Source organism: Barbus barbus (assembly GCF_936440315.1).
Source record: "Barbus barbus genome assembly, chromosome: 39".
NCBI lineage: Eukaryota > Metazoa > Chordata > Actinopteri > Cypriniformes > Cyprinidae > Barbus > Barbus barbus.
This window is the reverse complement of record NC_136717.1, coordinates 19,597,160-19,612,271: the sequence shown is the minus strand read 5'-3', so window position 1 is coordinate 19,612,271 and position 15,112 is coordinate 19,597,160. Positions and strand designations below refer to the sequence as shown.

At 37.7% G+C, this 15,112-nt stretch overlaps 1 protein-coding gene across 1 annotated transcript; it reads right to left on the bottom strand.

The window, feature by feature from the left end:
• Nucleotides 1–612: 612 nt before the first annotated feature.
• On the bottom strand, nucleotides 613–11,282 carry LOC306858409 (scavenger receptor cysteine-rich type 1 protein M130-like). Its single transcript, XM_079398941.1, has 5 exons — nucleotides 11,178–11,282; nucleotides 10,661–10,975; nucleotides 2,815–3,117; nucleotides 2,419–2,733; nucleotides 613–2,320 (listed from the first exon to the last, which is right to left on the bottom strand). Exons 1-5 carry the CDS (start codon nucleotides 11,242–11,244, stop codon nucleotides 1,989–1,991), a joined length of 1,332 nt encoding a protein of 443 aa, XP_079255067.1. The 5' UTR covers nucleotides 11,245–11,282; the 3' UTR covers nucleotides 613–1,988.
• Between the last annotated feature and the right edge of the window lie 3,830 nt (nucleotides 11,283–15,112).

Genomic DNA, 15,112 nt, shown 5'->3' with positions numbered 1-15,112 from the left:
ATGCCTTTGGTGTGAGAGACCCGGGTTCGAATCCACTGTGAGACACCAATGTGTCCCTGAGCAAGACACTTAACCCCTAGTTGCTCCAGAGGCGTGCGACCTCTGACATATATAGCAATTGTAAGTCGCTTTGGATAAAAGCGTCAGCTAAATGAATAAATGTAATTATATGTGGCAGGTTTAGTTTCTTAATCTTTTCGTAATGTTTGGGTATATCCCCGATGGTAAGACACTCCCACTGGTGCTGTTCACAATATTTCCACACACCTGTGTGGCTCATTGATTGAAGCTGATTGATCTACGTTGTTTTAAAAGATCTTGGGTAAAGCTTGTGTGTGTGACTTCTCTACCGTGTCTTCATACTCTGTGGTCAATTATAGTCTTTGTCGAGCCCGTCCTTGGTGAGTTGTCGCCTGTTTTATAGTTTGTTTCATAAGCCATCACTGTCTAAAGATGTTTACCATTAGGAGTGGGTGCGTGGAGTGGCAAGCGCAGTTCATGTAGAGTTTGCTGTAGCTTATGAATTTCTTCTCGGAGGTAAGAAGTTTATTTTGGGTTTTAAAAGGGGGAATTCATTATTGAAATTGAAATTTGTTTTTATATTTGTGTTTTAGGTGTGGCCTGAGAACGCTAGCTGTTGTTTTCTTATCCCTGTATTTATGACCGCTGTTCGTACCAGTTTCATTTAATGTGGTTTTTAGTTGGTGTTTTATGTATTTCATATTGCTGTGCTGTATATTGTTGCATTCTGTTCCGCGGCCTGGCGTGCACCGCTGACTGCGTGATCGTCACGGTGAAGCGTCGTGCTCCACCGAGGTTCCATAAGATTATTTTGCCCAATTGATTTGTGTGATGATGCGAGGAAATTCTGGATATGTTTGTCTTTTTTATAAGTTTATTAAAGTAATCTAGGTGTATCCTGTTTAGCTACAACAGTTTGCTTGATTTTTAAACATTATACGTATAAATACCCACAGGTGAATGCCGGTTGAGCCGTAATACTGAAGCTTAACAGAAGGGGAGTGTGTATTTTTGTTGTGGTTTTCTTTGTCACTTGCTTTATGAATTTGTAGACACCGTTTTGCTGTGGGGTTTGTCCCTTCTGTGACAGCAGGGTCTGTTATGGTCTCTTTTTAACTGTGGGTATTTAAATGGTAAACTGTTGATGAGACTTTTTAAATTTGAATAATCTTTTTGATTTGTGATTTTTATCCCTTGGTGTGAAATAAACGTGTTATTTTTGGTAAGTCACGTCTCTGTCTTTGATCCAACCCGAACCAGCAGGGTCCTTCATATTGTTGTAACTTTTGGGTTTCATATTTTTGGGGTAACTGTTTATTTTATTCTTTTCCTGGGTGCTAACCTAGGTGGCGTAGTCGGGTTTCTTTTTAATATTTTAAGCCAAGGGTTACATATACATTGTATTTAATGTATAAGGTAGGCCTCCATGTACAACAAACTGGTAATGTCATAGTGGTATAATGCACTGTAATCCAATGTAGCCATCTGTGGAACTGTAGACAGCACATGCAGTGTTCATCTAATAAACATCTTCATAGCTAGCAAACAATAGCCTTTGCAGATTTGCTTTCAATTGACTGTAGATCCAAAGCCACGTCTTCAACTCTTTTGATGTTCTTAAACTTTTTGTTACAACTCTGAGTGAGAACCGATTCAGACGACTCAGCGCGTGTGGCAGGGAACTGAACGAATCATTCCAACTGATTTGATCAAGCCTTTGAACAGAATTGACTCAAAAGAATGAATCATTTGCAAATGGGCATCGCTCATTGCCCAGAGAAAAGTAGACGGTGCGTTTGGAATAAATTGAAGCATTTTTAACTTGTATGGCAAAAAGATAAAGTAATGAGAGGAGCATCTTTAAAAATACTCTAATAGTAGTACTTACCCAAAAAATTTACTCAAGTAAATGTAAAGAAGTAAATGTTACTCGTTACTACCCACCTCTGAAGATTTGACATAAGATTTCAGTGAAGTATAATAAATTTGCTCAAACCTGCACACACCAGTCCAACATCATTATCATGTGAACAGTTGTATTGATGTGATGTTGATGTTGGACAGAGGTGAATCTGAGATTCATTTCCTCTGCACTGAATCTCTTGTGTCCACATCTGAGCGTCTCCTTTGCCAAAAGCAGCTGCTCCCAGCACCTGTACAGGAGCCCCACAGTCCAGCTCTCTACACACAACCTCTGCATCCTGCTGGTCAAAGGCAGCATCACACACTGACATCCACGTCTGATCATCAAGTATCTCTAACCTTCCAGAGCAGCGAGAACCTCCAACCAGTCTGACACCTGAAAAAAAAACTGAGTATGAATTACCCTTTCAGAACAAAACATGCACTACTTTATTTTTGTTTCTTTCTTTTAACAAAATAAAGTTTTGAGGTTACCTGAGCAGATGATTCCTGCACTCTTGCTCTGGCACACACCTTGAAACCCCCATATGACAGATCCACACTTTTTCAGTGTGGACTCAGATCCAGTACACATTGCATTATTCATCCAGACTGGTCCTGATCTGAGTCCAACTTGAGCATCACCCAGAGCATCTACAGGTTCTCCACAGTCCAGCTCTCTACACACCACTGCAGCATCAGCCATATCCCAGCCAATATCACACACTGTTCCCCACTGACCTCTATGAAGAACCTCCACTGTCCCACTGCAGGGACTGTTTCCATTAACCAACCGCACATTTATTATTTCTGTGCACAGTAAGGGAAAAAAATTGGAAGAGATCTATAAAAATTAAATAAACCTTTCCTGTTGAAACAGTCAACACATACCTGTACACACCAGTCCAACATTATTGTCATGAGAACAACTGTTTTCATGTGATGGTGATGTTGGACAGAGGTGAATCTGAGATTCATTTCCTCTGCACTGAATCTCTTGTGTCCGCATCTGAGTGTCTCCTTTGCCAAAAGCAGCTGCTCCCAGCACCTGTACAGGAGCCCCACAGTCCAGCTCTCTACACACAACCTCTGCATCCTGCTGGTCAAAGGCAGCACCACACACTGACATCCACGTCTGATCATGAAGTATCTCTAACCTCCCAGAGCAGTGAGAACCTCCAACCAACCTGACTTCTGAAAGAACATAAATAATTATAGTTCTATCAGGACCTCTATTGACAAAATGACACTTAGCATACAGTTTGGGTTGGCGGTATGGTTCTGTTCTGGGTAAAAACTCCCTGCCCATCCATGCAGTCAGTCACGAATGAGCAGGGAGAGCTGCAATAATCCCATTAGAGTAAACAGAACAGAACCAAATATAGCAGATATCATTAATGCTCTTAATGTCATTTTAATGTAAAAACCAGTGCTGTCAAAATTAACACGTTAACGCATGCGATTAATTTTTCCAGTTTAGCAACGTTAAAAATATTAAAAGCAGTTAACACAGGGATGGAGCCACCCCACTCACAACTACTGCTTCTGTCTCTTTTTTCTTGAATTGCGTTTATTTAGACGCAGAACGTCTTTACGACAACATGAAACAGGAGACTTTTCAGCACTCCAATTTAACCTCAGTAAAATCAAAAAGGTACAGATGACAAGAGAGCTTCAGTAGAACAGTGAAGATGAGATGTTGTCAGGCCATATACCAGTTAAATCTAATCTTCCTGTCCTCTCAGCCATTATACTGTGCTCTGCAAATGCAGTGGTGTGTGCTGTATTATACTAAAGCACAGAGGAAACACTATCTCTATGAGCATGTGCAGGCAAGTATTTGATATATGAGTCAGATTTAAGAACATGTCTCTGAAATGTAGCGGTTTTCAATGTCCTGGAGCAGCCCAGTATTGTCTCCCTCAAACACCTGAAAAGACCTGAAGTGGGTCAGAATAGGTACGATGTGTTTCAGATCCACTTCACGTTCAGCAGCCCTTAAAGCAGCCAAAATAGAGTGGTGGAACTATGACGTCACTTCGTAGGCAAAAACCTGGAAGCGAGTTAGCATTTTAGCACTTCTGGTTCCATCGTCCCAGAGTCAATGGGCTTTTTTTTTATGGGAGTTTGATTAAATCCCCTAAAATAAGGTCCATGGTTCACACAAGCTCAAGATACTTTCACGTTTTATTCTATGACATAAAACACACCAGTTACACCCATTCGTGTTTTTTTAAAAACTGTTACGGTTCTTTAAAAAGACGGTTGCTAACAAGTTGTTAAATGGGACTACAGGCGCTGTCGGAGACATTAAACATCATCATGCTGAACAGTTTATCAATTTACAGTATTTTCCAGTTGTAGTATAATTTATACAATTAACTGTAGAATAACCAATTAATAGTTTCCTGCATTTTATATTGTTGTTCGACAATGTTTGTTTTTGTTTTTTGCCGGTAAATGCAACACACGTCTGCAGAGGGAAGATGCTTTATCGCTTTCCTACAGAAACACCACATATACCAGCTTAAGTCACGCTGAAAGTGAAACTTTAATGATGCATGGTGCTTAAAGCCATGTTAAAATTACATTTTTACAGCCACATGAAGCTGTTAGAAAGCATATAGATTGAAGATTTTCTAGAAGCAAGGATAAAATAACATTTTGTGTACCCACCCTAAGAAAATGAGCTGAAATGTGGTACTTTATTCACAAAAATAAGTTTAATCTTACAATATCCAAAAACTTGCTCAATAGATTAAATACACTAGTACACGGAGACACATTTTTATTAAAATATTCATATTAATCAAGCATTTATTGATTTTTAATGCACCTTATTTCGAAATGTACAGAAATACATGCTTTCATATGTCCTTTAGTTATGATTATTTAATTTATTCACTATACTACTTATTACTACTGTCTCATTTCATCTTTAGTTTGGCTCACTTTATAACCTATTAACCCAGCTGCTATGATGTCTGTTATTCAAAAAAAGAAGAAGAAGAAGAAATCAATACCTTTTGTAGCTTTAAGGATTAATCTATGTTTATTTTATAATTTGGTGTTTTATAACTGTATTCCATTTCTGTATTGAATACAGTTATTTCCTGCTTGTTGAAGGGCACAGGTACCTAAATATGTTATGGGGTTATGTAATGTCTGATTATTTTGGGTTTATGTAATGATTATTTTAGGTTAACTTAAATTAGTTGTTATTTTTTAAGTGTTTTTTTTTTTTTTATGATAGCTCTCAATTATACTGTGATGTTTAGTCAATGGTTAAATATCAGAAAAAAGAAAACTATTTCCCAGAGACATCAGTAGTATTGGTATCAGTGATACTGGCCTTCAGTTATAAAAATATATCATTAAACCAATATAAAAAATACACTGTCTTTATGTTGTTTCTACATTAATTTGAACATTTGAATTATTGGAATATAAAAGTATATTTAAAAACTTTAACGTTAGTTTGGATTAATCATGATTCATTTAAGAAAAAATCTGTCATTAATTGCGTTTTTTTTTTTTTTTATCGATTGACAGCTCTAGAAAAAAACACTGCAAATACTCGCAACAAAACCAAATACAGAAATGTGCTACAGATACGCACAGACCACATCAGAAATGTTTAACGGAACCGCAAAAAATGGCTAACATGGCTGGGACATGCTTATCAATGAGTACATTTACATCTGTTGCAATTTGTTTACATCAATAATCTGATTTTAACACGATAAATACTCTGATTAAGAATCTACCATGTAAACAGAGATTTTTGATTACCTTAATCCAGCTAAAGTCATATTCGAAGTAAACAGAAATTGAAAAATCATAATATTAATCATAATATTGTCTTATTTAGAATAAGGTAAGTAATTAGATTACCGATGTCCATGTAACCGTAGTCAGCAGTAGGTGTAGCAAAGTAGCTCAAAAGGGATATGTATATAAATAATTACAATTAATAATAATTGATTATAATTAATTACCTCAGCTGCCAGTAGTAACTGTTGCAGAATTAATATTACAATCAACTGAAAGGATATTTTCGTGGCAACAGAAAATAACCGTCTTACAGTACTAATGCATTAGAGCATGTAGTTAGATCGGATTGTAAAAGAGACATTATTCACAAACAGTGACAGAATCAGAAACTCATGTTAAATGTGCACAAATGTTTTATCAGCTAAACACGAACACAAAACTAGTCTACCGATCATACACACACACTTATACGTGGGGGAGGGCACATGGACAGAATGAATGAAACCGTTAGAGAAACAGGGAATGCAGCTATGGAAAATGAGTCAGTAAACCATCTGATGGTCTGTGCTGACCCGATTATTTGCAGCACGTTACTGTTTTTGCAGTGTGTTTCTGTATTGGTTGTGTTGCGAGTATTTGCAGCGCGTTACTGTTTTTGCAGTGCGTTTCTGTATTTGGTTGTGTTGCGATTATTTGCAGCGCGTTACTGTTTTTGCAGTGCGTTTCTGTATTTGGTTGTGTTGCAAGTATTTGCAGCACATGTGCTTTCAAACTGATGAAGATGTTTTCTTAATTTGCTGGTGCTTTTTCTCTTTGCATGTGTTTTCTTAAGTTGCATCATGTAAGTTGGCCACCATACCGCTCCTTTTCAGCACTGGTAGTTTTTCTTTAGTAGTTTATACATTAACCCCAGGCGAATTATTTATACAAATTACCATGTTCAGGGACAAAGAGTCGTAAAACTTTCCCTCCAAGAGTTCAAGACACCATTGGCTCTTTGACACCCGAAAGCAGTGACCTCTATAGCAGATAAAGCTCTCATAGCAGTGACCCACCCCCAGTCTGCAGATCTTTTAGATTCTGAGAAGATGAGGATGTGAGCTAGAACTCTTCTGGACCCTTAAGTTTTTGTGCCAGGCCTAGCGACCTTGTCTTTCCATTCAACCAAAGATTCTCGGCTCTTAGCGGATATCTCTCCTAACTCTTCTTCACTTTTCACCTGGGAAGAAACTCCCAATCACCATCGAGTCAGAACATCTTTGGAATTCATCACTCTTCAAACCAGGAGGAACGTGATTGCAAGTCCAAAACCTTGAAACCATCAAGACTTTTAATGCGAGACTGCATACGGACACTCAGTCAACGACCAAGGCAATGCAAGTATCATACATTTAACTAAACGAAAGAGAGGTTTAGTATAAGCTATAGACCCCGTTATAAATGGCGCTGATGGTTTTATTCTGGTGGTTAACTGACTCTTTCCATAACTGCATTCTGGTTTCTCTAATGGCTTCATTCATCCACTTTAGCTCTTTTGTTTGTTTAGATTACTTATGTGTGTTAGTGTTTAGTTAATAAAAGTTGTGTGCACAAATTACATGAGTTTCTGGTTCTGCCTTGCAAAATGATGTTTTATTAACAAGGTTCGGGAGGAGCACGATCAGATAATCAGTCTGGCCCAGGTGCAGCTCGTCAGCTAATCACCTTAACAAGCACATCAGGTGTATATATATACAGCCAACTCACCTCTGTTCTATGACAGTTTTCCAGCATCCCGCCTCCACCTCAACTCCGCACTCCAATCTAAATTTCATCCCATTCTTGGGATGAGGGGGGGGAGTTCTCTGGGTTCGGGCTCCATCCCGAGCTCGGAGCCCTCCCTCCTGACAGCACGCCAAATATGCTTACTAATTGCTCAATCATATTATATGTTAGTGCGAACTTGTGAATTAATGTTTCTTTAAGATTTTGACCCTCGCTACATGCTCTAATGCAGTGTTACTCATTGTGCGGCTCGCGAGCCTCATGCGGCTCGCCAAGCTTTACTTTGTGGCTCGCATGGCAGTAAATAATATGATGTGATATTATGTTTATTTAGTAATATGATATGATCATGCAGTCAATACAGATATTTCATAAAAACATTAAAAACAAGCACGGCTATAACATAACCCATTAAAATACTCACACCATGTCTAAACCGGACGCGAGTTGCGCGATCCGACAAAAGACAATAGAACCCATCAGAGTACGTGAGCTGAGTGGAGTGAGAGCGGAGCCGTTGTAATTTTGAATGGAGAGAGGAACCGATTTTTTAAAAGTCGGAGCGTCGTGGTTTTCACTCGTTCCAAGAGCTCTCCACCACCGCTCCAGCACGAGGACAATTCATGCCAACTACCTGTAATATAACTGCATATTTAGCAAGAATTCACATTAAACATATTTAACTAGCTTGACAGAGATGGATCACTCAAATAAAAAAGAATGTGAAGGCTTTGATGACGTGAGCGGGAAGTTATAGTTCTTTTCATCAGAAACAAAATTGCCACTGCAAAAAGCAGCAGGTATACCTTTTAATGCTGATTTTAGCTTGTCATGTGGTAGGAAGCTGAAGCTGAGTGATTATTAAATAGTTACAAATTTGACTGGTAAATGTTAAAGAATGATAGCACCTTTTGTATTGTGTTGCATTGCATATCAGGGATGACAGATTGATAAAGACATGCTATTTATGACTGGATGTAACTTTTGATACTTTGCAGTAAAAGTGGCTCTCCGATTGACTTTGCCCTATCAGTGCGGCTCCCATGAAAACAAAATAGTGAGGACCACTGCTCTAATGCATTAATAGGAAAGTATTTTTGCACCAATAAGCTATTCATAATCATAATTTTTCTCTACCTCATATTGCTGCTACTCAAATACCCTGTACAACTTTTTGCACATTATTTTTGCACATTCCTCTTATTACTATTTAAGTCAACAACATACTGACCTGCACATTTACATTTATATTTTTTATCTTATCTTATTTTATTTTATTCTTTTATTTTATGTTTTGTACTTCTCCTTCTTAATATTTGTATTCTATATAATTGCACTGTCCTTGGAGCGGACCTGACCTACATTTCACTGCTGGTTATACCCTGTATAATTGTGTATGTCAAGTATTGTCATTTATACGTTTAATTTATACACATTTATACAAGTATAAACGTATTGTCAAGTATGGTGACCCATACTCGAAATTGGTGCTCTGCGTTTAACCCATCCAAGTGCACACACACAGCAGTGAGTAGTGAACAAATGCACACACACACACACACACCGTGAACACACACCCGGAGCAGTGGGCAGCCATGCTGCAGCGCCCGGGGAGCAATTGGGGGTTCGGTGCCTTGCTCAAGGGCACCTCAGTCGTGGTATTGAGGGTGGAGAGAGCGCTGGACATTCACTTCCCCCACCTACAATCCCTGCCGGCCGGGGACTCGAACCAGCAACCTTTCGATTACGAGTCCGACTCTCTAACCATTAGGCCACGACTTCAAAACTCTTGAATCTTGAATCTTGAATCTTTTCTGTGGCCAAGGAAATATCCTTTCTTAGAGTTGATATGAACTTACACTGAATGTTCACTGGACGTCATTCTGCTACAGTTATTACTGTCAGCCGATATAAATAATTGTAATTAATCATAATTAATTGAAATTATTTATATACAATTCCATTTTGAGCTAATTTGCTACAAACCGCTCATTTAAAATATTTTCCCAGTATACTGAAGTTTGCTATATCATCTGCTTCAAACATTACAACTTTCGTTAACACTACAATAAGTAAATCCACTCCACCGGCTATTTACTCCAAATTTAGATTTATTATATTTGTGATATATTTGTAAATCAAATGTTGCAATAGGCTAATATTGTTAAACTATGTTAATATGTTTTCTATTTGAACCAATATTTGTTGTCCCACTTTAGTTCCCACTTTATGTTATTTCAAAAGTGGGACAGCGTGTTTTTGACTAAAGTGGTACAGTTAAGTTGAATCTCTGAGTATTTTTGCATGAGAAATCTGGTTTTGATAGTATCAGTGGAATCTCACACATAAAATAAATATGAATGAGAAAATAAATAAACGCTCCACTAAACATTACATATACTCTTTTTTTTTTTACCCAAATGCTGGGTTCAGCCTGTTGGGTCATTTTATTGGGTTATTTTTTTATCATTTTTACTCAGATGCTAGGTAGTTTTTCTGTAATTAAACTGCTGGGTAATTTTAATGCTGAGGAAGTTTAACTGTTCAGGACAAACAAGGGACTAATGAACAACTGTCACTAAACAAAAAAACACAGCTCTGGATCATTCAGGAAACAAGAACACAGTATTAAGAATAAGGATGTAAACTTTTAAACAGGGTCATTTTTAATTCAATATATATGACAAACTGATAAAGACAGCAAACCCACTGTAGGCTTACTAAATTAACTAACCAAACATGGGTATGCACATTTAACCAGTAGCATTAAAGTATGAAGTTTGCTTTGTAAAAATGTAACTATTTCTCAAGACAAGACAGAAACTACATCTCAACCAGCGTATACCATGAATATGCGCATAACTGTTAATGCTGCACAAATGTGACATAAATGTGTTTACACAGGAATAGGATATTAATGTTTTAAAGATTAAATTATGAAATGCAAAAAAAAAAAAAAAAAACCTATTAAATAGTGTTCACTATAAACTATCAATCACACATTTAAAATTTGTGACAGAGTTTTGCCTTCTGGGTACTGAAAGGTTTTTTTTTTACCAAATGTTTCTTATCTTTGTGCACATTGTACACATCAGTCTAAAATGTTGTAAACTATGACGTTGAGTACTTTGGGTGTTCATACTTTAGATACAATATGAACAGCATAACTCGCGTGTAGCCACAAGTGTGCAAATGATACCTGAGCAGATGACTCCAGCAGCTTTAGCGTGATCACAGTAACTTCGGTCCCATCCTCCTGATTCACAGTCCTTCAGTGTGGATTCTGAACCAACACATCTGACAAAATACATCCAGATTGGTCCTGATCCTGGTCCAAAGTGTGCATTAGTGAGAGCGTCTACCGGTTCTCCACAGTCCAGCTCTCTACACACCACTGCAGCATCAGGCAAATCCCAGGCAACATCACACACTGTTCCCCACTGACCTCTGTGAAGAACCTCCACTGTACCAGCACAGCGACTGTGACCACCAACCAATCTCACATTCACACAGTCTAATATTTTAAACAAATGAGAGAGAGAAAGAGAGGCATATTGTGAATTAATAAATAATAACATTGTCATCTGGAACGCTAATCAAACATCTTGAAGCAAATTTAAAAGAAAATCCACAATATAAACAAAAAAAACATTTCTTCATCCCTCTCTCTGTTGTTTTTATTTTTTTTATTTTATTTTTTTTATTTGTGTACTTACCAGCTGTGATAAGTACTACTGCAGACAGTAAAATGAGTGTCAGGTATCTTCCCATCATCCTCAGCATGATTAACTCAACATCCAGTACAAGCTTCTCCGCACTGATGATACAGAAGTACAGGCATCAGCCCCCTTAATGAGAGAGAAAGAGACCCAACACCCTCCAATCACACTCGCTATTACCTTATTAGACACAACAGAGGAAATCATCAAACAACTGCAGTGACAAATCAGAGGACGCTTTTCTGATTTTCTCCATATATATCAAAACTGTCAGTGCTGATGAACTCCTCCTCCCCACATATCAAGACCTCAGTGAGGGGAGGCACACACGCACACACACACACACACACACACACACAGACTCACACGCGTTTTTGATTTACAGGAGACAGAAAACTCTCCAGTCTATTTACAGCATCAAAACCAAACACCTGCAGACTGATAACTAACTGAAAATGTCCAAAATTAGTATATACATATGTCAGCATGACATCATAAACTCAACTCTGTAAAATTGTAAAATGACATAAAATGACATTTGAGTAAATAAAAGCTTACCTTTGTATAAGGCTTAATAGACTATGAGGGGAAATTTTGTAAAACCTTAACATCTGTCAAAATATTTCCTGTAACTAATGATAGCAACAGCCATATCAACCTGCAGCCCAAGACTGGTTGCCCACTGAAGCTAAGCAGGGTTGAGCCTGGGAGACCTCCTGTGAAAATTAGGTTGCTGTTGGAAGAGGTGTTGGTGAGGCCAGCAGGGGGTGCTCACCCTGTGGTCTGTGTGGGTCCTAACGCCCCAGTATAGTGACGGGGACACTATACTGTCAAAAAGCACCCCTTTCGGATGAGATGTTAAACCGAGGCCCTGACTCTCTGTGGTCATTTAAATCCCATGACACTTCTCGTAAAAAGTAGGGATGTTACCCAGGTGTCCTGGGTCAATCATGGCCTCCTAATAATCCCAATCCACTTGATTGGCTCTATGACTCTCTCTCCTCTCCACCTGTATAGTTGGGGTGTGGTGAGTGCACTGGCACCATTGTCATGTGGATGCTGCACACTGGTGGTGGGTGGAGCAGTCGGCTTAATTAAATGGCACAGCAGGCAGCTCTCTTTTAACACAGACTTTTTAAGAAGGGATGGATATTTGCTTCAAGTGATAGGCCAGGTAAGTGAAAATATTATCTTGCTGTATGAATCCTTTTCTTTACGTTTTCTGACTAAAAGCAACCAAAAAGCCATTTTAAAGTGGTTAAGCAAATACGCTAATAATATTCCCCAGACGAATTAGTGTGCCTCCTCTATTTTAAAACCCACGAGCTGCCAATTTACACAATAAAGCGCTATATAAATATTCATTCATTCATTCAATGTAAACTTTATTTAAATCCATAAAAAAAAAAATTTCAGAAGGCCCACAAAAATCATAATTGCCATTCAATGGTGATCATGTTCTTCACCTTGTGACCAGCAGAGCGCGTCAGTGTGTAACTGTACATTTCTCATAAACCACCTTGTATTGTACATTGATACTTCCAGAATAGTGTAGCCACAGACTAAAACTGAACATTTGAACAAAGCAATAATAATTGAATCTCTGTGTATTTTTGCATGAGAAAAAAATCTGTTTTTATAGTATCAGTGGTGTCTCGTACATTAAATAAAGATGAATGAGAAAATAATTTAGTATGACATAGCCTAAATAAAATTTCAAATGAACCCTCCACTGAACATTACATCGAAAACAAAACTAACTGTGTTTGGTTTACATGTCAGTGAGACCGTCTCTTCCCATCTACATGTTTGTGGTTCTTGTCCAGAATATTTTACAATGTGACTTTTGCCACGTTTAGTCAAAGTTCAGTCTACATGAGACTAGATGCAGTCTTAAAGGTGACATATCATTTATTACATTCAGAACTAATCTGAAATATCTACCTTAAACATACTGTATTATTTTGATTTAAAAGTGTATTATAAGCTGTTGTAGAGTAAGAGAGAGACACCTGTCTCACGATCTGCTTTCAGTCCAAAAGGATTTGAGTGGAATGTGAAATGAATATGCACTTCATCAATCTGAGAGAAGCCCATCAGCATCTTCATACCCAGAATGCAGTTTTTCAGAGATGAGACTCCCTGTTAAAGGAGAGCAGAACAGTCAGAAACATGTTCATCATTACAAACAGACTGAATCCTCATTTCCTTTGCACCTTAAAGAAGACAACAGAGCACAAATATTAATTATTCACATTTAAAAGCATCATAGGCAGAAATCCCTTTTGTTGGGCCTATTAGCAAACACACAAATCTATCCTCACATGAACCCATTCCTCACTGCCTTACAGAAATACACACACACACCTGCACCTACACTTAAAAACATATGAACACCTCCTTATGACCCTCTAAAAATACACACAGGAAGAGACACTCACTGACACAAACAAACACACACACACACACACACACATATTAACATGCACCTGCAGCTCTGTGGTTTTCTGTCAGGAATTCTGTGGTTTGAAGCAGGAGGTTTAACAGGACTAATAATAGATTAACATCAACTGTCTGACAGACTCTTATTAATGGTATTAAATGAGATTGATGGCTCATGTCTCACCCCTCTGAGTGAAGTGATTGTGTCTGTGCTGAATCTCCTCATAAACGGCCTCAGTCGTCGTCCTGTGTCTCCTCTTAGAGAGAGCTGTGAGTGTAGACAGACAAACCTGCTGTCAGTTCACAACACATGACTGATCACACACTGAATAAGACACAATATGACAGTCTCTGGATCTCTCCTACCTCTCCTCATCACTCTGTTCTGCTGGATCAGCAGAGCTGGGTAGATTACTTACAAATTGTAATCCGTTACTGATTCCAGATTACATGACAAAAATTGTAGTCCGTAACGTAATGCGTTACATTACACATTTTAGGTAATATAACCAGTTACTTTTAGATTACTTTTGATTTAACTCGTTTATCACATTGATTTAAATAGCATTATCTTGTACCATAATTAATTAAAAATTTTAATAAATAATTTTAAAACAAACTCCCTTTTTTTTATTAATTTTTTTTTTTTTATTTGAACTCCCTTTCGAGGAAAGTTTCTTCACCTGGCGGCCATATTTGCAACGCCTCCAGTCAGCTCATACAAGACCTATCTTAATGAACAGGGGAATCCTGAAATCTCAAAAACTGCTCGCTGAACTCACATTATGTCAAATCAGCAACAAAAATCTGAAATTAATTGCCCCATGAATGTTATTTCTTATGCTCAAATAGCATTTAAAAAGATTATTTTTCAGGCTAGACCAGGCAATGCGCATGCAGAATCAAAACCTGCTTAAACTGCACATGTGCATTGGTTGGTCTAGTCAGGTTTCTATGGGAAATTTGGCTCTTTCATTTCGAAGGTGGGACTATTCCTCCATATTGCGTGTTGCAGTTTCTCCCATTCAAAAGTATAGGAGTGAACAGTCTTTGTGTTTCTATAGCCTTTGTTTTAAATAAAACACTTACTAAAAAAGATTAAATATTTTTATTTACCTGCATGCCATGTGATCATTAATCAACATCAAAGAAACCGTGAACATGCAAATGTGATACTTAATTATTGAAATATTTATTTTAAAATCTCAGGGGTACTTAAAGCAAATATATTTGGTGAATAAGGTTTTGGAATGCCTGCATTACATGTATCTAAGAAATAACGTGAATATGTGTATTTTAATTAGTTATAATTAATAATACATGGTTAAAAAACCTACAGAGTAATAATTCAAATAAAAATGAATGTGTTCATCAGTAGTTGATGCAATGTTGAAACCCTTCCTAAACCTGAAAAGATTTTTGTAAATCCAGTGGTCAAATGCTGTCGCCACCTGACTAATGACTGATCTTTGTGTGAATGTCCGCAAGAC